Genomic DNA, 26,153 nt, shown 5'->3' on the forward strand with positions numbered 1-26,153 from the left:
CTGTTTCTGTGCTGGAGAGAGCTGTGGGGGTTGGGGTAGGGACCGTCCCTCTGAGTAGGTTAACAACAAACCTCGTGTCCCCGCAGTTGGCTTGTTTGACAGGTTATATTTCTGGAGGCAAAATATATCATATGTTCTTTTTATGTACAGATAGAATGTGGATTATATCTGGTGGTGAACGCACTGTTCAGGTTCACTGCCAGTGGAAGCTTCTCAAACGACTGTCAACCAGTAGCCGTCTCTTGGCCTAGGGCAGAGTAACAATGCACAAAGCAGGGGAAGGCGGGTCCCCCAAGACAGGGCCTGGCTCACTAGATGGGCACAGAGGCCCACATGCCCCCTGGTGCAGAGTATTAAACTACAGGCATGAGTGCACATTTTATTTTGCTTCCTGGAGCAGTTTATGTCCAACAAATTAACCTGGATGTTTATTTTTTATCTTATCTACTCCCTACCCTTGTACTTTACTACTGACACCAGTTCATCCTCCTTCACCCCGAGTAACTGTCTTTATACAGACAACTTAAACCCTGATGGGTTCCAGTCCCCCCATCAAACCTTGTCCAGTCCCGGTGAAGACGTATCTCGGCCGGTTTGAATTCCCAGCAATGCTGGTGTGGAACCTGACACACAGCAAGCGCCCCGTGGACGTTTGCTGAGTGGGCATTTGCCTCTGTCGTGTGTGTGTGTGTGTGTGTGTGTGTGTGACTTCGCTTAATCAGGCGAAAGTCAGACTGTGTTTCCCAGGCGGAGGGACTTCCAGGCTTAGTCCGTCTGTGTTTTAGATTTTAGGGATGTCTGTCGTTTTTTCTCTGAGAAACAAAAACATCGCTTCACTTCAAGGCTTCGTCATTGGTATTTAGATCTGTGAATCTGGGTGTGCACTTGAACTTGGAGTTGCCGTTTTCTCTAGTTTCTGCAAGTTTTCCTTTGTCAAAGGCACAGGGGAGGGAGGGAAGCGGCACATTTTTAGCTGCTTCATCTACCTCCTTAAGCATCACAAGGGAAAACGAGTGTTGAGATTAATTTAATTAGCAGAGTATAAGGAAGGAGCTGCGTGCAGTGCAGGCCTCCCTGGGAGCCTGGCGCTCATGGCCGCGTGGTGAGAGGGGCGGCCCGGGCCGCGGGGTGCCAGCGTCTCCACCGGGCACGGGCTCGTCGGCTTTGCAGAGGGAGGGTCGACGGGAAGTGGAATCAAAGCAAAGATACCATGAGCCAGGTATGAGGACAAGTTTACTCTCAGCGAATAATAGTTTCTACTGAAAAAGTTAAAAACAAACTAGCTAACAAAGGTGCACGCATTGGAAAGAGCTTAGGGACAACCTAACCACCTCCATTTAATGTGTGGGGAGCTTCCTGGAAGTGGGGTGAGGAGATGGCCCCGGGGCCGAGGCGCATCGTCGGTGGGGTGGAGGAGGAAGTGGAGAGAGGCCGCCCGATCTGCTGATCTCCACCTTTTCGGCCCAGGCTCCTCCATCAGTGCAGGACTGAGCCGTTCCTTGGGGGACGGAGGGAGGCACGTTCATTCCAATAACAAAGACTGAGTACCTATTACGTGTCAGGCAATCACGAAGCTCTGGGCATTCCAATATGAGTGAGAGAGTCACGCCCTCAGAGATCTCACAGTGTGGTCAGGAAGACAGCCCAGAAAACAGTTCCAACAGAGCACGCGAGGGGTTCGAGTGGAGAACCTCAGTGAGAGCGCAGAGGCCCCGGGCAGCGGGGAACCGATTCCTGCCAACACCGGGAATGGACGGGGCTGACCGCAGATCCTTCCCCACTGGCACTTCCAGGGGAAGAATGCCATCCAGCTGACCCCCTGCTTAGAGCTTCGTGAGACCCTGAGCGGAAGGCTGGCTGGGTAAACCGTGCCAACTCCTGACTCACAGACACTGAGAGATAATAAATGTGCATCGTGTTAAGCTGCTAAATCTGTAGTAAGTACTTTGTTGTGTAGTTTAGAAAACTGTCACAGCAGGAGATTACTAGCATAGGGGTATGTTGTTTTCCCAGATCATAAAGTGTGCCGGGTACATGTTTCTGTGTAATCAAAAACACAGGTGAGTGCACGGGACCAAAGAACAGAGCCAGTGGCCCCAGAACACGCACGAACCGTCGGCACTGGCAGTTGCCCGTGAGAACCCGAGGTGCCCGCCCCAGCGCTCACGTGCAAAAGCCAGGCAGTGGGTAGGCTCCTCGGGGTGTCCCCAGGTCACACGCTGCCCAGGTGTCCACAAGAGAAGACGTGACTACAGAGATGGAAGCCTTCCTTCCTTAGCCATAGGTTTCTAGATGGCCCTGCTAATTTCAATACAAGGCTAAGAAGGCAAACAGATTTTTAATAATGCTAACAGTTCAAATCACCAGTCCACAATAGCGGGACAGGGTTAGTCAATCATGGACACCCAATATGTTAATACTTTCAAGCAAGACTTTTAAAAGCAGCATTTTAGGGGAAACTCAAGTTTGCAGAGAACTAAAACCATGAAGTTTTTTAGTTCTCAAACCTGTGAAGGGTTTGAGTTTAAAGCAACTTTAATCTCACTGGCTAATCTTGGGAAAAGCAGTCTGCACCCAGTTCTAGACGAGAATCAGTCTGTCTGTGACCAAAGGCCTTAACTCTGCTGGTAAGGAACAGTATTCTTTTTCTTTGGGGCCTTCAGCCCTGGAAAAATATCAGTGCAACCCCCAAATGGTCTTTTTTAAAAAGTAAAGGGAATAATGAACATGTCAGTTAAATCCATGATGTTGATATTTAGAGTAAGAAATTGGTTTTGTTATCACATTTGTTATCACTTTGCTATCTAAGGTGTTTTCGCAGTATTCAAAAGAATCTAACATGCCACATTTATTACCTCTCTGCAGGCTGTATCGTTGAAGAGTTACTTCAGTGTATTTGTTATTGTTTAGATGTACAGGAAAAGCCCACAAGGATTTGTAAAACTTGGTTCGTTAAACAGAGCGCAGGGAGTGGGATGCCCTGTCGTGCCAGGGGTTCCTGGGACAGTCAGGAGTCTCATCGATGATGCAAAAGAGATCCGGGTCCCAGAATCGGAGTGGGGGACCTGGCCCGCTGACAGATGGCATGTGTTACATTGTACCAAGACAGAGGACAGCCCTGGCTGCTGTAGCTCAGTGGGTTGAGCGCGGGCCTGTGAACCAGAGGGTCGTGGTTCGATTCCCATTCAGGGCACATGCCTGGGTTGCAGGCCAGTTCCCAGTGGGGAACGCATGAGAGGCAACCATACATTGATACTTCTCTCCCTCTCTCCTTCCCTTCCCCTCTAAAGATAAAAAAAAAAAAAAAAAAAGAGGACAGAGGTCACCTTGATAGATTTGCAAAGGTCTCCAAGTGGGAAAAAAAAAAAAAAGCAAATCGCTCAGCGAAACTTAGTGTGATCCCCCGTGCGGAAAAGTCAGCTCTGGTAAATGAGTAAATGACGTACACGTGTAACTAATGGAAAAAGGTAACAAGTTTACTCTGCACTCTCCACCACGATATCTGTGGAGGGACGGGGTGGGATTCGCACCTGTGGTGGCCTTGCACAAGGTCCCCTGCAGCCTGTGGTGTGTGGGGACAGTGGCCACCGCTGCCTGTTTGCCTCTGACAAAAGGCCAGTGAAATCGTTTCAATTACTGCCCCATTTCGTAGATGAGGAAGCTGTCTCACAAGTGGGCTCCTAGTCAGAAGGTCCGGGACAGGGAGGGCTGGAACCCAGACAGCCCTCCTGGGGCCTGTGGGCTTAACTGGAAAGGGGACGGAGAGCCCCCCTCACCTCGCTGCCTCAACACCCGAGAACCCAGGTCTCCGGGAAAACGTGTGGAATGAGCGATGCCAGAAACCCGAGGAGGAAGGAAGGACGGGCCTGCGTGCAGGGAACGGCCTGCGTGCAGGGAACGGGCCTGCAGGGGCGCACGGCCTCGGCTGGCGCACGGCGGCGCTGGGACTTCGTACTGCGGGCAGTGGGCAGCCGCTGAAGGTTTCAGACGGGGGGTGCTGGTGAGCATGGCCGAGCCGGTGGCGCTCCAAGATGACCCCTCTGATAGCAGTGTGAGGGGGTTGCAGAGACTGGACACGAGAGAGGCCAGGACCCACACTCCCGAGACGGGAAGGCAGGCCGGGTGGCCTTTCAAAGAAATGACCCACAATTATACCTCAGTGAGGTCGTTAAAAAAAAGGAAAAGCCAACTACAGGTCCCATGTCCCGTGCTCAGAAATACAAGGGAGGGGACGTGTTTCCACCCACACTCTCAAGGACTGAAGGTTGCTGTGTGGGTTTTGCTCGATGTCATCGTGACCTTCAGGTATCAGCTCGGATTTGGAAATGGGGCCCTCAGGCAATGTGGTGTGTGGTCTGCAGTTAGGGACTGTTCTGCACTTCACACCTCTTCCAATTTCTAACCTGCAGCGGCCACGTTAGCCTGTGGCTCTGCCAGTCAGTGAACGCAGGCCACGGCCTGGACACAGTGGACCCTGCTGGGCTCCTCCCACAAGCCGCTGCTGTTCTGGACCCGGCTTTATGCACGGCGCCTGCCTGGTACCCCCTTTTTCCTGGCAGAGGTATAGAACCACATTGCCCTTTTTTTTAGGTCTGCTTTGCAGTTACAGAAGGAACTTGTCCTAGGAAAGTGAGGGAAATGACCCACAAAAGCAGACAAATGAATGAGGGTCTCATTTGAGGGGGGCTTCGTTCCTGGAATCTTGGGGGCCATTCTTGTGTAGTCACGGGTAAGGCGATGCCCTCACCCCACCTATCCCTGCTGAGTCTTGACAGGGTTTAGGAAGCGGTCCCTCTGGGACTTGTCTCCGGCGCCTGCCACACTCTGTCCTCACCTGGCTGGCCCTACCGCCCCTGCCTCTTGAGGATATGGTTGTTTATCAGAGATCCCCTGGGCAGTGCGGCCCAACGGGCTGTTTCCCAAACCTTTCCAGCTCGCAGAGTGCAACCCGGCAGGTGGCGCCACGAGCCTCCTCCTAGCGGCAGGACTCCAGGCTCAGAACCTGAGAACCTTCAAGGTAGGGCAGGATTGTGAGGCTGCATTCTGTCCCCTGCAGAGGCCCAGCCCCCGCCTTCTGAGATGGCTCCTCCCCCTTGGCTTTCTCCTCGGTTGCTCATTCATGTCGTCGGCCACCGCCTGTCTCCTCCTGGACCGTAAGGGGGCTTTTCCCAGCCCTGTGCTCGGGCTCCCCCTCCCCACCCAGGGGCAGCTCTCTGAAGGTAGCCATGGCCACAGTGCAAGCAGCAGGTAGGCGCCACCGCACAGAGCCGAGGAGGCCGGACAGGGTGGGTCTGGCCGGAGGAGAGGGTGGAGGGACTTGAGGAAAAGGGACAGGAGGGAGAGGGACCCTTGCAGCGGAGGTGGCCTCTCTTCTTCCTCAGGACCCCTGCCCACTGCAGCCCCCAAGCCCCAAGCTCCATGAAGCGTCCCCTCAAGGCCTTGGTCCCTTGTTTCACTCTGTGGCCTGCAGTTCCCATGTTGCTGCAAAATGGGAAGGGAAACCAAGACCCCACAGGCCGGCAAGGGCCCTGTAAAAGTCACCATGTGGGGCAATGCACACGAGTCCCTGCCCGGGGGGGGGGGTGACCTCTCCACCTCACTGTGGCAGTGCTCACTTGCTCCCCCAACCAAAGGGGCCCGGTTGTCTCCAGATTCAGTGCTCTGGGAATGGTAACGAGCTCACTGCAAGTTCTTCCTGGTTTCTATCAGCATGAACAGCGGGCACAGATTTCCCAGGGAGAGGTCTTCTGTAAATCTGAGTAACGTCCACCGACAGCGGGTTACCTTTTCCCCTGAGTGACTCTCTGTGATCACCAAAACCACCGCGATCCCAAAGAGCTTTAACATCTTCACGGGCAACTTCCCTAGGACCTGGGCACCGAGAGACTGTTTAGAACCGAGAACGGCCTTCTGGAATGATGCAGACCTAGTTGTAACCTAAGCGGGGTGGTGCTTCCCAGTCCACGGGCCAGAGCTCGGTTCTGGAGCTGGGAGGACCTGGGTTGGAATCCTCACTCACAGCCCAGTGATCCAGGGCAAGTGACCTTAAGTTCAATGAAATGGTTACTGAGCACCTACTATGTTCCAGGCATCGGAGATAAGACACTGTTCTGGCCCACACCCTGGCTGTGGTGAGAACTGCCCAGCACGTGATAGGAGCCTTACAAACGCTGGTTTCCCCCTTGGACTTCCACTTAGAAATGGGGATTCTGTCCTTCGGGAGGGTGCGTGCGGAAGGACAGATGTCTCCCCAGAGGAGACGCTGTTGAATCAGTGACCCTGGCAGGACACTGGCATCTTGGTACGAGAAAGCTGGCTCACAGGAGAAGGGACTGGCTCGTGTCATGGGCAGGGGGAGTTGCAGAACAATCCAGAGGGAACCAGGTGTTGGTCCCGTCACAACCCACTTCTTCCTCCCGCTTCCCTCACCGCCCAACGTGGCCGAGGTCCTCCCGGACTCCGGCTGCCTCCATCACAGTCTCGGAAAAGCCCCCTGGGCTGCTGTTGCTCTGGATACGACGGAGGCAGGAGTTAGACTGAGTTCGTGGGTGGTTGCCACCGATGCGTTAATGTCCTTGTTCTAGCCTCTTACTAGTCTAGTCTGCACGTGAACTCATCCAGGGCTGTTGAGTGCAGTTGCTAGGAAACTTAATTCAGCTAGAAACTGGCTATCCTGCATTTACTCTGTTCTTATGAGCATTGCTAGGAAATGTTGGCTTGGAGAGAGGCTTTCTAGATGTCACTGCCCAGGTGACATCTGTCACTGCGGGGCAGAATTGCAGTGAGGACCTCCTCTTAGAGAATGCAGGGTGCAGTATGGATTTTTTAAAAGATTTTATTTATTTATCTTTAGAGGGGAAAGGAAGGAGAGAGGGAGAGAAACATCAATGTATGGTTGCCTCTTGTGCTCTGGGAGTTCCCTCCTGGGACCTGGCCTGCAACCCAGGCATGTGCCCTGACTGGGAATCGAACCGAGATACTCTGGGTCACAGCCCTGCGCTCAATCCACTGAGCTTGGGCTTGGATTTTTAAATATAGTAATTACCTATCACTTGTGATAAGATTGCCCATGCAACTTGGCAAGAAGCTGTATGTCACGTAGAAATGTTTGTGCCTAATTTATAAATCATTTAAAAATATTTGCCTAGTAGAATTGTAAGGCTTACCATAGGCTTATTATAAAACTTAAAACTCAGTGTTTATCTAAGATAAAACTTTAGTGAAAATTCAGCAACTGTTTGGCAAGCGCCTTCTCTGAGCTGGGCACTTGTAATTGGTTACAGCCTCGGATTTTGAAATATTTGCTTTTTTTGTTTTGCCACAACCTCAACCATGTGAGATACTAGCTCGAAAGTGCAAGCAGCTCATGTGACGGGTTATCAGCACTTTGTGGAGCTGCCAGGAAGGGCGAGCTCCGGGTCTCGGTCACCCTGGCTCCATTGCCCCCAAACACGCACGCGTAGCGCTTAAAATCATCCTTACTTTTACGGAGACGGCAATACTCAAACTTGTTTTAATGTGAGCATGGCATAAAAGCACGTTAAGAGCAGAATCTCAGCTCACTGAAAGATATGCACAAAGGAAGGTACCTTCCAAGTCTTCTTCAGCGAGAATATTGCGTTTCTGTTGAAATCGGCAAACAGTGGCTGGCTTTTCTTGTGCCCTTTACATGGAGGCAGCGTGCTCTGACGGGCAGGGCCCTGCGTGTGTGCGGTTCTGGGGTCTGAAGAGCCGCCTTTCCGGGGGGGGGGTGTCCTTGGGAGAATTAGGGAGACTCTCGGTGCCTTGGTTTCCCTATCAAGCCGTTGGGGGATGTGATGCCTAGTTCAGGGGACGGCCGGAGGGTGAACAGAGACACGGAGTTTGTTGCAGGTGAGGTTGCTCCGGTCTCCCTTCACAGTACGTGTCGCCAGCCTCAGCCGGCCCTCGCACTGCAGATGGAGGCTCTCCAGCCTGGTCCGGCATCTCGAGTTCTCCTCCGTGACTTCCACACCTTCCTCTGCTCCCTCAAACCCCAGCACTCCCGCCGCTGCCCTCAGGCTCAGCTGCTGACCTGCTTCCGGTTTCACACAGTAAACAAGCGATGAGAAGACAGCAGCCCCCTCCTCCTGGTTGCCCCCCTCCACCCGAGCTCACCTGCTCACCTGTTCACGTTCTCCACCTTCTCCCTCCTTCTGCCTCCTCCTTCCCTCTTCCAGTAGATTGCTCCTACCAGCTCATCCATATGCTCTTACTGTCCCTCCCCTTAAGATAAAACAAACATACAAAGCGATTCTTCCTGGCCTCAAGGCTCTGCCCACCTCTACATTCCCCACCCTGACACCCATGTAAAATCATATGCCACCGCACCCCTTGTCGGCCTCCCTCTGTTCGCCCTTCACCTGCTCATCTTACCTACCACCACCACCACCATCACCACCCCGTTAGAGTGTGTCCCCACGGGGCAGAATGTCACCAGTGTTGTTGCATCCGGGGCAACATACGTGCTCCAAAACACGCATCGAGTGGGCGCACAGCCGTCGGCCACTGAGGTTGTCCAAACCTTTTACCATAGGGCAGTGCTTCACAGAGACCTCCCCACGTGCGTCCTCCTTCAGTCAGGTGTCACTCTGGGACACGCACACACCAGGTAAGCTGATGCGAGCTTGGCCTCCCCTCCCTCCCCTGCTGATCCACATCCAGGCTCTAGCACCGAGGTCACCTGAGCCAGAAACCTGAGCGTCCTGAGCCTCCTACATCCACCCAGGAGGTCATCAAGTGTTAATGGGCTCTCACCCTCACACCTTGCCTCTGCACCTGTGCAGCTGCGCCTCCCTCCCCAGCCCCCTGCGCCTTCAGTCTGTGCGCCGCAGCCGTGGTTCTTGTTCTGACATGCAGACCTGTCCCCTGTTCACACTCGGTGCAGTCCCTCTGTAAGCTCTCTGGGACACCACCCCACCTCCATGATCGGGGGCCCTCCTCCCCTGGCCAGTCCCACCCTGGCCTCCTGGAGATGCTGCCTGGGCTCCAGCCACACCAAGTGACTCAGAGTCTTGGCAGGTAGTGGGCGGTGGCGGCATGATCTTTGGGACTGCGGTTCACTCTGCCCGGAATGCTTGTCCCTCGGTCCCTCAGGCCAAGTCATCGCTGGCCTTCCAAGTGCACCCGGGGCACCTGGGCACCTCTGATCCTCTCACTGCATTGCTCTCTGTGAGTTCACTGTCTGGCTCCCTACCAGGCTGTTCTGTTTTTTGTCCCCAGTCAGTAATCTCTGTGCCCCGCGCCCATCCTAGGCCTTACACGGTGGGAACCTGGGATAGCAGGTCACACTCAGTTTGCAGGATGCATGAAGGGGAGGGACCTGCTTTGAGTCAGTGAGTGGCCTTCTTGGACACTGTGTTGGGAAATCCTCAAGACATGCTGTGTCATTCACTAATATGGATTTCTGAGCTGGGAGCGCTGCTGGGGGTGGGGATGATTTTTGGAAGAGAAAGGAGTCAGTGGCTACAGAGTTTGTGGAGTTTGATTAGCAAACATAGGCCTATGAGGAAGGGAAAATTAACCATGAAATTGAAGGGACAGCTGCCAGCTTACACTTAGTCTGATGGGGAAGAAATCACTGGGTTAGCTGACGCTGCCTGTTAGCCGTCGTACACAAGGCTGGAAAAGCGGGCCCCCATATGGGTGTCCGTAGCTGTCCAGGTGTTAGGTGTGACTGGAGCCCACTTCTCACTGGTTGATGAGGCATGATGTGGGGTTGCACCCCAGTGTTCGCTGGCAGTGGCTCTCACTTTTGGCTGCTCTGACCCTATGGTTTCTCTCTCCCAGCTGCTCTGGGGAGCTCATGGCCATGCTATTCCAGGCCAGGACCTTGGCTGACTCTGAAGGCCTTAGCCACTCTCAGCCAGTCTTGGTTCTCCACTTGGCTCTTGGTCTACTGCTGGCCAGGCCCTTACCTGGCCCACCCCTCATTCCTCCCCATTGGACCAATGAGAATGGGCTTTGAGGAGCTAAACTTGTGATAAAGAAATATGATGATGTTGACCCTGAGAATATACCTGCCAAAAAGGACTCCTCCTGGTTAGTTGGGCTCAAATTAATAACTATTATTTACAAAGGTCCCTCATGCACAGTACATTTTCCTGAAATAGCTACCCACTGGGTTGTCTGGCCTCCTGCACCGTCTTCCAGCCCCGCTGAGCTGACCCTTATAAGAGAGCTCCCAGGGCCAAAATTGGACCAATAGGACTGAGACTTTCCCCATCCAATCAGAGGTGCAGAACAATATCCTTATTAGCATCTCCCGTCTCCAACAATCATAATAATTCCATTACAACAAATCAAGACTGTGCTCTTTGAGCCAATCGAACTGAGGATTTGGAGTCTTCATTTGCATGAAATTGGACCAATCAGAGACCAGGGGCTGGTCCTTCTTTCTATAAAAGCTTTCAGGCCAGGAGGCTAGACTCACTGTAACATCCAATTAGCGTTACTGTTGAGTTGAACTGGTCATAGCGACGTTCCGTTGACAATGGTCAATTATGAAAAATTGAAAAATCAGGCGGGGTCTGAGAAGGGCTGTGTTTATCCCTCAGCTAAGTCAAAATGCAAGCCACCTGAAAAACGATGGGCAAAACTACAGAAGACCTGGGAGGTCCAGAGGAGCTATGAATTAATGTGAGGGGCTTCAAGTTGGCAGAGGTTTCTACTTGGAACGTTATGACAAACCCATGAAGTATCAGGTGTGACAACAGAAATGCTTCAGTGGGGAAGTCTCAACAGTGATCCCTTGGCTCAAGTGTAGGCCACTTCCCCTCTTCTGAGCCTCAGTTTCTGGTCTGTAAGTTAGGAATAAGGACTTCCTGAGCTGCTGTGAAAATGAGCTGAACGGAGGAACAGTGCTGCGACAGTACCTGTCACACAGCAGGTGCCCAGTATTTAGGGGCTTTGTCCCAAATGGGGGTGTTACTTATAAACGGTACTCTAAATCACTTCATTTGATTCGTCAAGAGGAAAACATCGCCGAACGCCAGCAGGCCCCGTTCTGACACAGGCCTGGCTTCTTCCTGAAGAAGTTGGCGTGTCCAGGGACCCTGGCCACGCCCTGATTGGGATCCCGGGACGCTCAAACTGCGGAGCTCTGGTCCCTCTGCCCAGGGCGGAGACACCCAGGGGGCAGCCTGCGTACTCTCGCTGCCAGGCCCCTCCTCCAGGGTGTCTCGGCCCCAGGCCTGGCCCGGTAGTGGGTGGGCTCGGGCCCTCGCATTCCTGGCCGGCCAGGAGGCTCCGTGAACTCGGAGATGGGTGGAGGGGCCCTAGCGCCGGCTGGGGGCTTGCGGGCCATAAAGGTCGAGACTCTATTGCAGGGTCTGCGAGCTGGTGTGTGTGTGTGTGTGTGTGTGTGTGCTCGCGGTGGGAGGTGTGGAAGCCACGCGTACCAGGCAATAAGGCACCTGGGGTCACCACCACCAAGTGGCCAGTGGGGCGGTCCCGGCGGCCCCTTTAAGACGCCATTCAGCCCCGCCTCGCGCCGCACCCCCGCCGGGAGCCGCACCACGTGACTCGGGTCTTGTGACTGGGCGGGGGGGGGGCCTGGAGGGGAAGCCCGCCAGCCGCCCGCGACAGGGGCCATCCCCGCCGCCGCCCGCTAGGAGCGGGATCGCCGCCGCGCCGTTCGGGAGTCCCCGCCACTCCGAGGCGGAGCGGGAGTCGGAGAGGGAGCAGGGCCGGGCGCGGTGGGCGCCACCCGCCATGGACCACAAACCCCTGCTGCAGGAGCGGCCTCCCGCCTACAACCTGGAGGCCGGCCAGGGCGACTTCGCGTGCGGCCCGCACGGCTACGGCGCCATCCCCACCGCGCCCCCGCCGCCGCCCTACCCCTACCTCGTCACAGGTGGGCACGGAGGGCAGGGGCCGGGGTGGGCGCGTCCGCAGGACCCGAGAAGGGGGCTGCGGGACCCGGTGCTGGGGGCGGGGCCGGGGGCGGTCAGAGCGGGCGGGGCGCCCGGGGATCAAACTTGGGGCCGAGTCCTAGGGCGACCTCTGACCCCGATACCAACTTTTCTCCGGGCGCTGCCCACGCACAATTTGGAACGCGGGGCCTCAGGGGCGGGCGGTCTGTGGGGAAGGGTTGGGGGAACCTCCCGCACCAGGAAGCTGCCGCTCCGCACCTTCGGCCTAACCTGGGGGGTTGCGCGCACGAGGCCCGCGGTTCCCAGGAAGTGTCAGAACCCAGGTTAAAATGAACTTCATTAACGAGGTTGTCTGCGCTTTGGCACCCAATGAAGCTCCTAGGAGGTACTTAGTGAAGGCAGCTGTTGTCTTGATTTTGAAAAGGAGAGTGTTTTGTGTATGGCGAGGGTGGGGGCGAGGAAGGGCAGGAGAGTTCATCAACTCCCCAGCTTTCCCTCCTCGCCCCCCTTCTGATGTGCGCTCCTGTCCGCAGGGATACCCACCCATCACCCCAGGGTCTACAACATCCACAGTCGGAATGTCACCCGGTACCCTGCCAATTCCATCGTTGTCGTCGGCGGCTGCCCAGTCTGCAGGTAGGTCACAGGCCTGGGGGCCGGCCCCCCAGAAGCCTCTGAGAACACACATACCGGGAACTTCGTCAAGGCAGAGCCATTGGAGTGGGTCATTGTAGACCTGGGACAAGCTGCGGTGCGCAGGAGTGTGTTCGGTCCCGAGTCTGGACCATGCCCCATGGGTTCCATTTTTTAGGAGGGTTGAGTGATTCGGGCCGTTGAGTCTCAAGTGAGTTGGGTGCAGAAATGTGTGACGGTTGGATTAATAGCTTCTCATCCCTGGTTCTCTTGAAGGTGGTGGAAGGGTGTTCTCCTCGAAGTGTGTGGGCAGGGGAGCCCTCACGCAGATGGCCAGTGAGTTCAGGGGGCTTCCCGCAGGGCTGACGCTGAATCGGGATGGAAATGGGGAGAAGCGGGTTTTCATGTCCTCGAACCGGAGCCCTCACAGTCTTCTAACAGCTGTTCTCGTGGGGCTGCAGATGCAGCCAGCTAGGTGCTTGTTCTCCGTGGGTCCTGAGGGTTCAAGTTCAGACAAGACTCGATCCCGCCTGTGGTGGAGCCCTGCCTGTGGTGGAGTCGAGTGCTGGGACAGTTGAGAAAGTCAGTGCAGACTTGGCAAGGACCGTGTTTCCTGTCTGGGAGGAGGAAGTCTAAGGCTCTGAGATGGGATTGAGAAAGCCTGGTTTACACTCAGACTTACTTTTGAAAGCGAATGGAGAAGGCCCAGAGTGGTGCGAAAGGGAAGTTAATGATTTCAGAGTCACAGGGGGCAGTGTGCGTGTGTGTGTTGGGGGGGACCAGAGCCAGGGAAGAGGGAGGGCGTCACAGAGATGGGAGCAAAAGACTGGACCCCCAGAGCCAGCCGTGACCTCGTAAAGGGTCTGTGGGCAGGGAGAGCCCGTGGAGCTCTGTGCCAGCCAGGGGATACCATTTGCAAACTCAGAAAGGGTGTCTCTTTTGACTCAGCTGATGAGAGTTAGGCCTTGGGAAAACGTGAAGGGGGAGGGAGAGAAGGGCCGACAGCTGGGCTCTCTCCACGCGGCACGAAGAGCATCAGAGCAGTTGGGGTTTGAAGGTGCTGGGAGGGCTTGGATTAGAGCGACCATGGACTCGGCGGCTGCTCCTTTGCTGCCGGGCAGGGTAAGGGTCACGGCTTGGTTCCATGGGGAGAGAGCCTCCTAGAATCCTGGGAAGTTGCGCGGCGCTGGGTGTTCAGCCGTGGCGTGTGCATGGCCCCTCTGTCCCCACTCAGACCAGCTGGAGGATTCCAAGGGCCCATTTTTGGGAGTGGGGTCTTCACGTCATCTCCCAATTTAAGTGAGGTGTCAAGCTGGCAAGTTCAAGGAGGATCGGGAAGGTGCTTGGAGCAGAGGGGTCGGCTGGGACTTGGGGGTTTCAGTGTCTCCCTGCCATGTCCAATTGCCACCTTCCAGTGGTGCCCAGCCTGCCAGCAGAGCTGGGTTCAGGTCCTGGCCCCACCCATTACCAGCTGGGCCTGTTGTTTCCCCTTCTGGGAAATGGGCACATCTGATGGGATGGTCTGTGAGCCTCGTGTTGGCCCAAGCCCCTGAGTTCAGAGGAGTGGACACCAGCAACAAGGCCCTTGTGGCCGGTGGAGGCTGGGAGCCAAGGCTGAGATGTCTGCAGGGCTGGGAAGCTTCCAGCACACTGGCTGGGCTGCCGCCAGGCGAGGGAGCGTTTCCCGAGACCTGCCTCTCCCTGGGGTGGGAGCTGTGTCGTTTTGGAGGCCCGTGGCTCCTGCCCAACGGTCTCTAGTCATTCCAAGTCTGCACCAAGGTCGGGCTGTGTTCTGTGAAATCTGGGGAGGGTCTTCGGCTGGGCTGAGGGCCTGGCTGGGTCACCCTGGGCCATGATGGGGCTGTACATTGAGAAGGTGCCCTGAGTGACAGGGGTCAAAGGCTGGAATGTGACAGAGAGGGGTCAAAGGCTGGGCCAAGGGCAGGGGTACCTGCATTTGGAACCACCCTTCTTCCATCTTGGGATCCCCGTCTTCTGTCTGTGGGTGGTGGGTGGATGGCAGGCAGTGAGGAGGGGGTGCTCTGAAAACAAGTTTGGGTGGAACCAGGGACCCCGACTCCCTCTGGACCGTGTCCCGTGGGCCCTTCCGTCTGTGAGGTTCGAAGGATGGTGCCAACGGTCAGAGCCTCCCCCTGAACTTGGGCACTTCACACGGGAGTGTCCTGGCTTCCTTGCTGGAGAGAGGGGTGGCCCCTGGCCCCTGAGGCCGTTCCCTGCCTTTGCAGTGTTGCGGGGGGTGGGCACGGCTGGCCAGTGGGCTGGGGGTGGGCAGGGCGGCTGGGCAGCACCAAGGAGGGAGAAGGCAGGCGCTTTCCGATGCAGTGCCCCTGTGGTTTGGGGCGTGGGTGCTGGGGGCTCTTGGTTGGGTCTTCTCCGGGGTGAGTGGAGAGGTTCCCCGGGGCGCAGTCCAGTGCAGCCTCTGTCTGTCTGGCATCACAGGGTTGGGAGACAGGACACCTCTCAGTGACCACACTGTGGCCTCCCTTTCCACCCAGCCCGCCAAGCTCCGTCTGTCCCTTCCCCTCCCTGGCAGCTTGGCAGGAGTTTGCTGAAGTCACATGGCTGCGATTCCCTCTGAGCGAGACCTGGTGTACGAGGCTGTGTCACCTGTCACTTTGCCATCGTCTAGCCTCCACTTAAGCAGCCTGACTCCAGCGTCCCTTTTTAGCTGACTGCAGGAGCATTGCGTCCAGTCCAGCAGACCAGTGGGTGCACTCCTCCTGTGCCCTGCCCGCGGCCCCTGGCCTGTGGTCCCGCCAAGTCCCGGGGCCCCTGCACTGGTGTTCCCATGGGGTGTCGCCGCCCTCGCTGCTGCAGCACTGTGGGTCTGGGGTCTGGGCCAGGCTGGGTCGCCTGGGGCTGTGGTGGGGCTGCGTGCTGAGAAGGCACCCTGAGTGACGGGTTGAGGCTGGGATGTGACAAAAGCCAGCAGGCACAGGGTCTGGCCTGCACTGGGCCCGCCGCTGGCTGGCTGGGGTTTGTTGGGTATTTAGTTTTGGGGTGACCAGAGGGATAGGAGGGAATCCAGGAACAAGTGAGGCCTTGGAAGCCAAGACAGAGAGGCTCGGGGAACTTTGGTTAGGGTCCAGGACACAGCACTGGGTGGTCAGGTCAGCATGGGTGCAGCTGGTGACCCGAGGAGAGTTCTGGGAGGCAAGAGGCAGGCCTCCAGGGTGTGAACAGGGCACAGGTGCCGAGATGGGGTGCGCAGGGCTCACGAGAGGGGGGTTGTGACAGAGCCCTGGGGAACTGGCTGTGCCTGGACTGGCTGGGAAACAGGCCTCCAGGAGGGTCCCTGCCCACGTCACACCCTGGGGTGTCTCCAGGGGGCAGCAGCAGACAGGTGAGTCAGGACTTGTGGGCTGTGTACTGGGCACAGTGTGCAGGGCGGGGGGCTCAGGGCTGGCCTGTCAGCTGCCAGCTCTCCAGCCAGCGCCCTGGGTCTCAGTCCGCTGCTCCTGGACCAAGCCTGGGCAGCCCACAGCAAGTCCCCGGCACACTTGCTGCCTGGTGGGCCTCTCCGAGGCCCTAACCTCAGGCTCAGCCCCCCACTCCAGGCAGAGCTGTCCCCCTGCTTCCTTGGGAGAGCGCTGGGAGACCTCACCTGAGCTTGTTCCCAGCTGCCTGGCTCTGCAGACGAGGCGGACACCATCCCTGATGGGGCAGGTGTGCCTCCCACTCCTGAGGGGGGAGCGAGTGGACCAGACTTGGGGCGGGCTGGCTGGGTGTTTTGGGGCATCTGGCCTTGGGCCACCTGAAGTCCTCCCCGAGGAGGCTGTCGTCCTCTGACGGGCTGGTGTGGCGTTGCTCCCGGGGCTGGGTGCCGCCTGGAGCCACCCTGTGGTGAGTGGGGTAAGTGGGGAGGGCTGGGGGCACTGACTGAACAGGCCCTCCCTCCCGGGGCTCCAGCTTCCCTGGCGGGCGCAGCGGTGGCACCTGGGTGGGGGCTGCCGTGAGGACTCTAGGTGGTGAGCCTTGGAGACAGGTGGGCTCGGGGCCTCCAGTGTGTTCGTCTTGGGTGCCCGCCCAGACCTGCTCTTGACAGATGTCAGTGGAATTAAGTGTCCACTTTCTTCAGCAGGTCAGAGTCAGGAGCTAAATAAGTGTCTTCAGAATTAGTCAGTTCTCGCCCTGGCTGGTGTAGCTCAGTGGATTGAGCACGGGTCTGCGAACCAAAGGATCGCGGTTCGATTCCCAGTCAGGGCATATGCCTGGGTTGCAGGCCAGTTCCCAGCAGGGGACGCACAACAGGCAACCATGGCAACCATGCAAAGAAGCTCTGCCCCCTCCTCTGCTCTGCCCCTCCCTCACTGCTTAAGAATGGAGGTGGGGGGGTGGCTCAACCACAGCTGAGGCCACTTGCACAATGGACTCGGGGCCAGTTGGTGAAGACTGGAAACTCTTCCCGCACTGATAGAGTCCGGCATTTAGGGGTTTGGAGAGGGAGGATGTGAGGCTTTGGGGAGAGGCCTGTACTAGGGCGCATGCCTTGCCCCTGGTGGAGGGGCTCCGCACCCCATGCTTGTTCGGGGCACCCCCCAATGGGTACAAGAGTGTGTGTTGCTGCATCAGGATCGGCCTTTCAGGATCGGCCTCAAGGCCAGACCAGACTGGGTTTCTCGGTTTAGTCATTTGGATTTAAAAACTGAGTTACGTACGTACGCCAGTACTGCTTTGAAGTTTGGGGGCAGTGTCAGTTGTCAAAACATAGTGTTTCTGCAGCAAGACACAAATATTCCCAAATAAAACATAGTGTTTCTGCAGCAAGACACAAATATTCCCATTTGGTGGGGAGAACAGTTCAGGTTATGACGTGCGGCTGCTGGTGAGGCTCACCACCAGCAGATGCGTGTTCAGGACGAGCACCTCGGGAGCCGCTTCTGGGATGAGTGTGTGGTGCCCTTGGAGTTGTGTCGGGCACGCCCTCCCGCCTGGGTGGGAGACGGGTACTGAGCGTCACTTAGGCTGTTGCAAACCAGGCTTCCTCTTAGTCTGGCATATTTTTTTTCCCACGATTCCTAGCAGAGTGAGAAGCAATCTGTCCTGCTCCTTCCCGCAGGAGCCTGCTCTGCAGGGCTGTGGGTGTGTCCTGCACCGGGGTCTGCCCTGGGGGCCGGGGGTGACTTCCTGAGAACCGGTGCAGCAGTAGCAGCATCTCTGGCATTGTAGTTTACCTGGACACTTGTTTGCTGTTTTGTTGATGAGCTGGAGCTCTTCTCCTTGCAAAGTGGCACAGGGGCCGCCTCCACACGTGTGGCATAAGGGTCCTTAGCCGTGTTTGCCGATGCTGTAGCTGAGGGTGAATAAAGTGGTTCTGGCCAGACTAAGGAAGCTGGGACGGACGTGTGTGGCACGGGAACGGGTGAGAGGCCGGTGACACGTCCTCCCCTTTGGCAGTGCAGACGAAGGGAAGCAGTGCCAGGCCCCGGCCTGAGGCTGCCCTCAGCTGCCGGTGGCAGAGGAGGGCTGGAGGTGCCCGGGCTCCCAGGCCTGGTCGGGGAGTAAAGGTGGGGCCGGGCACACCGCTCTTGCTTGACTTCGGGGCCTTTGAGGATGACCCTCGAACCTGAGTGGTGACTTCAGGTGTCTGACCTGTACTCAGTGGCACCTGATCTGATGATGTCCCCCAGGTGTCTGAGGTGGTATATGTTGTGCACATTAAAGGTAAACTTTTTTCCTGAAGAGGAAGCTTTGAGATGAGATTTCTTAAGATAAGTGGTCTTTCAGACATTGTGTGAACGTGGCTGATTTTAGTCTTTTATGGAAATAAAAATTCTGAACTCTATCCCTGTTTTCTTTAAAATCCTTACCTGAGGAGGATACGTGTACTGACTTTAGAAAGGAAGGGGGATGGGGAGAGAGGGATGGCAGTGGTTGCCTGGGCGCCAGACTGGCCACGGAGCTGGCAGCCTCCCGTGCACAGGACCTGCTCCAACCAGCCAGGTCTCTGGTCAGCACTGGGAAAAACGCTCCGAGGATCTGGTCTCGTGGCCTTGCTGTTTTCAGAGAGGCAAGGATGTTTGTAAAGTGGCAACGGCTTCTCATTGTTTCTTTTGTAAGAAAACGTGGCGGGTGGCATACCAACCGAGCGTCTTTGCCTGGGCAGTGCTGGCTTTCCCGTGATTCTTCCTTCTTCACACCCTCTGGGTGGTGGCCGTCTGCCGCCCCAGGTGCGAAGATCACCTTTGCAGACACCGGCACTGTGATGCGCCGGGTCGCCAGGGGTCCAGTGGGACAGCAGGCCGAGGGCCCTAACCCGAGCGCCCCCCTCTCTCTCTCCACAGAGTTGGGGTTCTGGAGGACTCCTTCACCTTCCTGGGCATCTTCTTGGCCATCGTCCTGTTCCCCTTTGGGTTCATCTGCTGTTTCGCCTTGAGGAAGCGAAGATGTCCCAACTGTGGAGCAAACTTTACCTAAAGGGGACAGCACACCGGTGTCCCTGCACCCAGCTGTCTTTTTCTAATGTAAATGTCGTGTACAGTAGCTTCCTTTGATTAAGCTTCAGGACTGTTCTGTGAAGGGAGGTGGGAGAGCCGTGGCCCGTGCTGGCCGGTTCCTGGCCGTGGAGTGTGGATGCGCAGCAGCACTGCTCCCAAGGTCGATGACAACTCAATAAAGCACTGCTTCTATTTTTTGCAGTCTTAATTTGAGAAAGGTGAGAAGTACTGTTTTAAATAAATGAGATTCATACCATTGCTTACCTGGTTCTGCTTATTCAGCATGCAGACACTGCCACTTTAGAAGTCAAGTTTTGTTTGGACAATGTCTAACACACATAAAATAGAGACTAGAACATACCCATCACCCAGCCCCAACATTGGTCTGCTGTCTCCTGATAGGCAGTTACAGCTCAAGAAAATGTTTTCAAGTTCTCTTTTATTATTATAATGAAACACAATACCTTGACATTTACAGAGCATGCACCTCAGTGCCAAGGACATGGTAAGCCCTCCTATCCTGTATGAGGCAGGTAAGTGACGGCGCTGGTCCGTTCTGTGAAGGCAGAAGAGACTGGGTGGGTGGGCCTGCGAAAGCCATGTACTAGTTGGTGCAGGGCCGCTGGTGTCCCTGTGACGGAGCCAGAAGGTCCCAGGGTGGCTGGAGCTCCGGCAGCTGGGGCAGGGTGGGCAGACCCTCCCCTCTCCCTTAGCAACTCACCTCCACAACCTACACCTTGCTCCCTCCCCACTGCTGGACACAGTGGGCTTCTGTGGGCGCCACTCTCATCTAAATGCAGAGAGAGGAGCAGAGGGCCACTTAACTGACCCAACCGGTCTCTCTGCTGGCCGGGGTGTCTGCTCTCAAGACAGGTGCTGCTGGACACCTGCACTTTGCCTGACCTGGCCCTGGGGAGCCCACACAGTCCTGTGTGACCAGCGCCCTGCACCTCCCAGGCCGACTTAGCCAGGAGGACAACAGGCCAGTGACCGTGAAGTCTCTCTCACACTGGTTTACCTGCCGCCGTCCTCGGCCAGCCTCAGGCTCGCAGAGAGAACAGCACAGTAAGACCGAAGGAGCCGTGTGAGCAGCAGGCCTCCCTTCCCTGCACACCCAGTGAGTGGCCTGGGTGCGACTTTGAGTCACGACCCTCCACGCCTCCAAAATAGGGCCTAAATCCTTGGCAGCCTGCGAGCACCTCGGCCACCTGCTCGGAGTCCCCTCCCGGAGAAGCCCAGGTTCCCAGTGTGTGACGGCAGGGCTCAGGTACAGTGCAGACGCTGCCAGCCCCCCGACTCCCGGCGGCGGAAATTAAGGAGGCAGCTTTGGTCGGCCAGGGCAGCAAGAGCACCGTGGCTCCCACAAGTGGTCACCTGGAGTGCCCATGTCTCCCTGCGGGCCAGTCGGGCCCACGGGTGGCATGGCTGGGTGGGTGTGTTCAGGGGTCATGCCCAGTGGTAGCTCCCAACAGCCCGGCTCAGGAGCCCTTGGGGACTTTTCAAGTACTGCGTGTCAAGGCTGTGCGCGGCGCGGGCAGAAGCCACGGTGCTCTGCCACTGCATCTCAGCCATGGGGGGGGTGGGGGCGGGGTGGCGGCAGGGCTGCTCTATCTCGGCAGCTCTGCATTTGACTACACAAATTAAAAATTTTTAAGTTAAATTTGTGTAATACTCATAATTTATATTGCTTAAGATTCTTTAGATAAACATCATAATGCTACGTGAGAGCAGAAGCTTTATAAAGTGAGACAGTGATCGCATTTGTACTCAGGTATATGTAGAAAACCAGTCGGGAAAGCACAGCCCTCGTTCTGGCTGTTTATACGTAATCAGAGCATTTAAAAAATAATACAGGAAGGGTTGGAACCAAATTTACTGGGTTTTGAACAGGACAGGAAGAGAACACTTTAAATGACTGAGCTGGTCACTCAGCTAACTTATCTTCTTAAAGACAGAAATGTGCAAACCCGACTGTGAAACTGAGAAAAGGCACTGATTTGCTCGTTAGGGTTCATTTAGAATCAGGCGCCCTCTGGTGCCGTGTCAGGGCGTTACAGCACACACCAGACCTATCATTTTGCAAGTGAGAACTTAACGTTAGACGATCCTGAAGAGTTCCTCCGCCACCTTTTCACCAAATGATGGGTGCTGATCGGTCATTTGTCACTGTTGGGCGGAGTTTCACAGTAGCAAAGGGGTTTTCTCCACTGTGGGGGAAGAAATAAATGTGTGTGTAGAAAATACTACAAGTGGGAATTTGATTTTAAAGGCACTAAAACCTTGTTCTTGCTCTGTAAAACTGTATGTACCTCATGCAAATTCCAGACAGCCTCTTCTGACTACGAGAAGTCTCACTGCGGCATGCCCTCCATGCTGCCTCTTATGGAACTACCAAAGCTTTACACTTTGGACCAGGAGAGCCCGGCTCTCCGCAGTCCTCTGTAGGCGGGGGCAGCCATCCAGGGCCAGGCCTGGATGAAGCTGCCAAGCACAGTTGTGCGACCAGGAGGCTGCCCTCCTGGTCCTGGGCAGGTGCCTCCTCCGGCTGGTGAGAACCGGGTGGCTACACCCTCCTGGCCCCACGGGCCCGAGTGTGTTCTCTGGACCAGGCCCCCTGGCCCGTGCATGGAGGGGCTGCACACAGAGGCGGCTGAACCGGGGGCCACTCGCTAATGGCGGGGGGGGGGGGGGTGACTTGCAGCGGGGAGGGGTTTGTGGACAGGAACGTACCTGAGGAAAGGAAGCTTTGCAGTTCCATTTGTGTTATTCTGTGAGAGAGAAAAAGACAATTGATGGAAGGCTCATGAAAATTGGGACATTTTAAATAAGACCTGAAGGTAAAGGCATTCAGAACAAGGAATTATTTAAAGTTACGAATGTTTAAGAGCCCCAGAGATGCAAATCATTTGAGACTATCTTGGGTTTTTTCTTGTTATCTTCAAAGAATAAGAGCAAAACCTATTTTAAAGGGCAGGGAGGGACCCCCCATACGTGTGGGACATCTCAGACACACAGGGAAGATACAGCTTGCTGTGCTCGCCCTTGGCCTTGCAGGTGTGGAACCAGGGACTGCAGGTGGCTTTCTGGAGCCCCGTCCTGACTGAAGCCGTGAAAACACAATGAGCAGTAGAGCCTTGTTGGGTGTGGTGCCAGAAACTGGTGCGGACGGCCCCCCGAGACCTCGTAGGAAGCTCCAGAGGGTGAGGAACAGAGAACATAGACGGGTCAACACTGTCTGCCTTCAGGGGCCTGGGGATGTCCCACTTAGGCCAGGGGCCAGGTGAGCGCCTTCTTGCCTTCACTGCAGAAAGCCTGCAGGCCATGAGACTCCACCTTCAGTCTGTCCGGGCTGTTTGAATCAGCAAGCAGTGGTCGGAGTGTGTGGGCTGACTCAGGTGGTCGCCTGGGATGGCCGCCCACCGGCCCTGCTGCTGAGCTCCCTGCACACCCCGTGCTGGCCAGGGGCTGGAGGCCACGTGGGGCAGAAGCCTGGACCAGGGGTCCCGGGAGGGCCTCTGCTGGGTTTTGGATGGACCGACTCTCAGGGCAGAGGGCTAGGGCCTCTAGGGCTACTTCAGATCTGTGCCTGCTGTCTCTGAGCCTCTGAGGACCATACCGCTTGACCTTGAACCCCAAGCCCCAGGATAACTGCAGAGTTATCCCGACAGGGAGCCCAGCACCAGGAAGCAGAGTCCCGACTCAGCGCCCGCTTTTCTCGCTGAAGTGACACAGCTGCCTGCTTAGTGCACCCACACAGGCCTTTCAGTGGCTCCTCCCGCCAGGCATGCTGCGTGTCCTCGCTGCCCCGGAGCCAGTGCTCCTGGTGTGGCGTCCCCGTTATGGGACGCCTGTGCCACCCTCAGCAGAAAGTCTACAACGGGGCCCCCAGGGCTGGGGAGGCTCAGACCCGGGTCAGGAGGAAGGGCAGCTGAGTCCTCTTGGCCTGGGAAGTGCACTTCCTGCCAAATCAGAGTCCCCAGGGTCAGCCTCCCCCCCCCCCCCCACTTCTTTGCGGGGCGGGGAGGGGGGGCAGGGTCTTCCTGCCGTGTAATTCGTATCTGAGGGGTCTCTGCCCTGACCTAGCAACCAGAAACACACCCCCCAGGGGCATCCCAGATGTCTGTCCTCCAGTGCCATTTGGGGGCTTAGCCCACAACGTGAGAGGAACAATGGCGGAGGAGTGTCACAGTCCCTCCTAGGAAGGAAGTGACAAGAAGTAGCACCTTGTGCTGAGGACGCGGCAAAAGAACCTACGACGACAGCCTGAAGTTACTCGGCGCTGGGGCTGGCACCACTGGGACGGGTCACGTTCGGGCTCTCAATCCGACCCTGGTCACACCTGCTGCTTCGTAAAGTCGTCATGTACTTTCCTGCATGTGGCATTCATTCTGTCCGTGGCACGAGAAGGTCTCCCCTGTAACACCTCCCACCAAGCGCACTGCCTCGGTCACGACTGCCCACCCGCCCCCACCCACCCACCCCAAACAAAGGCCCCTCTAGGCCGGACGTGAAACCGCCCTCATCCGAAAGCTCACCCCCCACCCCAGGCCGCACACAGCCCTGCCCTCTCACTGCCTGGCACGGGGCCGGGGGCGTCTGTCCCGCCTGCTGCCTCCAGAGTGGCAGCGGCGGTGGCCGGGCAGCCACAGGGCACCCGAGGAGGGCTCCCCTCCTGCCACAGCCGCGCTGGCCCTCGGGAGAGAGCCATGTGCTTGATGCTCTGCTGCCCAAGGAAGGGGCAGGAACGAAGGTGGGGCGCTGTGCGCGGGCCCCACTCACTGGACAGTCCCAGACTTTAAGGCGGCCTTCCGTACAGACAGTCTGTTTCCATCCGCCAGCAGGAGGTTTAAAAACAAAGTTAGATTCCATTTATAGCTCAAATGCTAAATAAGCTTGTTACTGACTCCTGACATTTAGAAACAGGACCCTCTGATTTACCCAATTCAGTGCAGTAAACTACCACAGCGCTTTCCTTGTCCAGCTTTATCTGCACGTGGTAGTTCTGATAAAACGACGAGAGGTAAACCAGGCCGTCCGTTCCTGACACAGCGACCTCCGTGTGGGCCACAAGGTCGGTGTTTGCACTCACAACTCCAGGGCCAAGACTGTGACTTTGGGGCAAGGCTCTTCTTACCCTAACAGGCATTGTGCAATCTTAGTAAAGTCACGGGGCTAGGGGGTCGTTTTCAGCGGCTGCTAACATCAGAAAAAGAGGGATGCAGGACGTGTGTGCCCGCGGATGGACGAGCCACGGCCAGTGAGATGCTCTGACTGAGCAGGGCAGGCAACACAGAGAAAGGGGACGTGGGGAAGGACACCAATGTGGCTGCGACCAGCCAAGCCCAGGTTGGGGGCAGATGCCGGGAGGCTCGCCTACAGGTAAGTCACAAGGAGGAGACAGAGGAGACCTGGAGGCGGACAGACTTGTCATGAGCCTCAGTGACCCACGATGACGGATGGAGCCGACCTGGACCCAGATTCAGACAGCCGTACTGTCAAGAAATGCTTGATGGGCCCATCAGAAACTTGAAGTGACTGGGGATGACACTCAGGAACAACTGTCAATTTTTAAAGATATTGTTGGCATTTGGTCACATAAAAGGGGAGGGTACCTTTAAGATGTTTACCAATGATCTGAAGTAACTGAATCGATGATTGTTACTAGATTATTAGGCCATTAGATTATTCTTTTCACTTGTATGTACGTTTGAATTTTTCCATAAGGAAAAGCTGAAAATCAGACAAACGAGAAGGCGATACAGACTGACAGGCTGCACCGCACACCCAGGCCCGAGTTTTATGACATGCAGTTGTAAGTTGTTTTAAAAATAAAAGTAATTTCTGTGCTTTCAGAAATGCCTTAAGAGCATTTCCAAATAGTTCGAACACTGTTTTGAAATGTCCTCGGGCCTTTAGTAGAGCAGCATTCGATATCTTTGCCCTTCCGCGCCATCTCTCCGGCTACTGGCCCCTGCCTCCGTGACGACAGGATGGAAAAGGTCTGTTTTCAATGCCACGTGTCCTCCTTTTGAACATAATCTCTGCACTTAGATGTTTGTAGTAATTTGGGACAACAGCTGCAAACAAAATACTGTGCAGCAAGCTTACCTAAGAGGAGCGCCCAGACAAAGACGCGGGAATGGGACGGCACAGCCCCGCCTCCCTGACCAAACTCGCCGCAGCAGCCGCCTGTGACGAGGTGGCCTGTCTGGAACCCGTAAGGCTCACATGAGAGCACAGGGCGCATTTTCAGGAGGGTTCCCATTTCGGAGAGTCCGCCTACGCCCCATTCGCAGCTGAACAAAGACCACCAGTAGTGGTGTTGATGGGGACCGAGCTGCTGACCCCGCACCCTCGCTGTGAAAGAGGGAGGAGGCTCTTGCGTGCCCTGCAGAGAGGACCACGCGGTGACTGAAGGTCACGGAAAGGTAGTTGCTGCCCCGACTGTGTGTGGACAACCGCCGCGCCCTGGGATGTTTTGGAGCCACTGCAACCTCCAGCCTGAAGCCCAGCCCACTGTGACCCTCACCCAGGCCCCCTTGCCTTCTTGGGGCTCTAGTGCCGCAGTGCCTGTCGCTGGAGAAACCACGGCATTGGCTGGGCTTGTGTTAAATCTCGACCCCACACTGAGCAGCGTCGCCAGCCCTGCTTTCCTGCAGCTCTGCAAAGCACACTCACGTTCCTACTCTGCAGCACCGACTCCACAGGCGTCCCCTTCCAAGCCTTCCAAGCCTGCTCACCACCGTGCCTGCCCTGCCCCGACGGCCACACCTCCCCGCTGAGCAAACGGGCAGGGCACGCCAGCCCCGCGGCACCTCCTCAGCCACCCTCCTCCCAGCCTTCTCCTCTACTATATAATCTGTACTGGAGAAAATAAGGAGAACAGAACCCCCGTGACTTGCTAGTGTCCAGGAACGGTCGCCCCCCTTCCCTGTTCCTTGAGGATGCTGAGCATGTGCCCTCCTCGGGGGTTTTCTACTCCCGTCCAGGAAGCTCCTCTCGACCCCTGCATGGCCAGCTCCTTGCCATTCAGGTGTAAGCTTAGATGTCACCCCTTAGAAGTCCTCTGCTATAGAGAACCACATGCCACCTCAGTCCCCGGCCACCACCTCCAGAGCCCACCCTGGGCCTGGCACCCGGTGGCCACCGTTGTCAAAGGAAGGACGGTGTC

General features: G+C 56.4%; 2 protein-coding genes across 3 annotated transcripts in view; one reads left to right on the forward strand and one right to left on the reverse strand.

The window, feature by feature from the left end:
- The first annotated feature begins 11,545 nt into the window (after window positions 1–11,545).
- On the forward strand, window positions 11,546–19,240 carry BRI3 (brain protein I3). The gene is made up of 3 exons (XM_037134817.2): window positions 11,546–11,872; window positions 12,425–12,527; window positions 18,830–19,240. Exons 1-3 carry the CDS (start codon window positions 11,731–11,733, stop codon window positions 18,960–18,962), a joined length of 378 nt encoding a protein of 125 aa, XP_036990712.1. The 5' UTR covers window positions 11,546–11,730; the 3' UTR covers window positions 18,963–19,240.
- A 164-nt stretch (window positions 19,241–19,404) lies between these two features.
- The window catches only part of BAIAP2L1 (BAR/IMD domain containing adaptor protein 2 like 1), a 66,051-nt gene continuing 59,302 nt past the window's right edge, over window positions 19,405–26,153 (reverse strand). For both annotated transcript variants that reach the window (XM_053656962.1, XM_037134814.2), the window contains 2 exons: window positions 21,713–21,750; window positions 19,405–21,189 (listed from right to left, as the gene is read on the reverse strand). In XM_053656962.1, coding sequence (XP_053512937.1) covers window positions 21,114–21,189; window positions 21,713–21,750 — 114 coding nt within the window. In that variant the 3' untranslated portion in view covers window positions 19,405–21,113. The remainder of the gene's footprint in view (window positions 21,190–21,712; window positions 21,751–26,153) is intronic.

The sequence above is a fragment of the Artibeus jamaicensis genome, unplaced genomic scaffold, assembly GCF_021234435.1.
Source record: "Artibeus jamaicensis isolate MK-2021 breed Jamaican fruit bat unplaced genomic scaffold, CSHL_Jam_final scaffold_3151, whole genome shotgun sequence".
In the NCBI taxonomy this organism is placed as follows: Eukaryota; Metazoa; Chordata; class Mammalia; order Chiroptera; family Phyllostomidae; genus Artibeus; species Artibeus jamaicensis.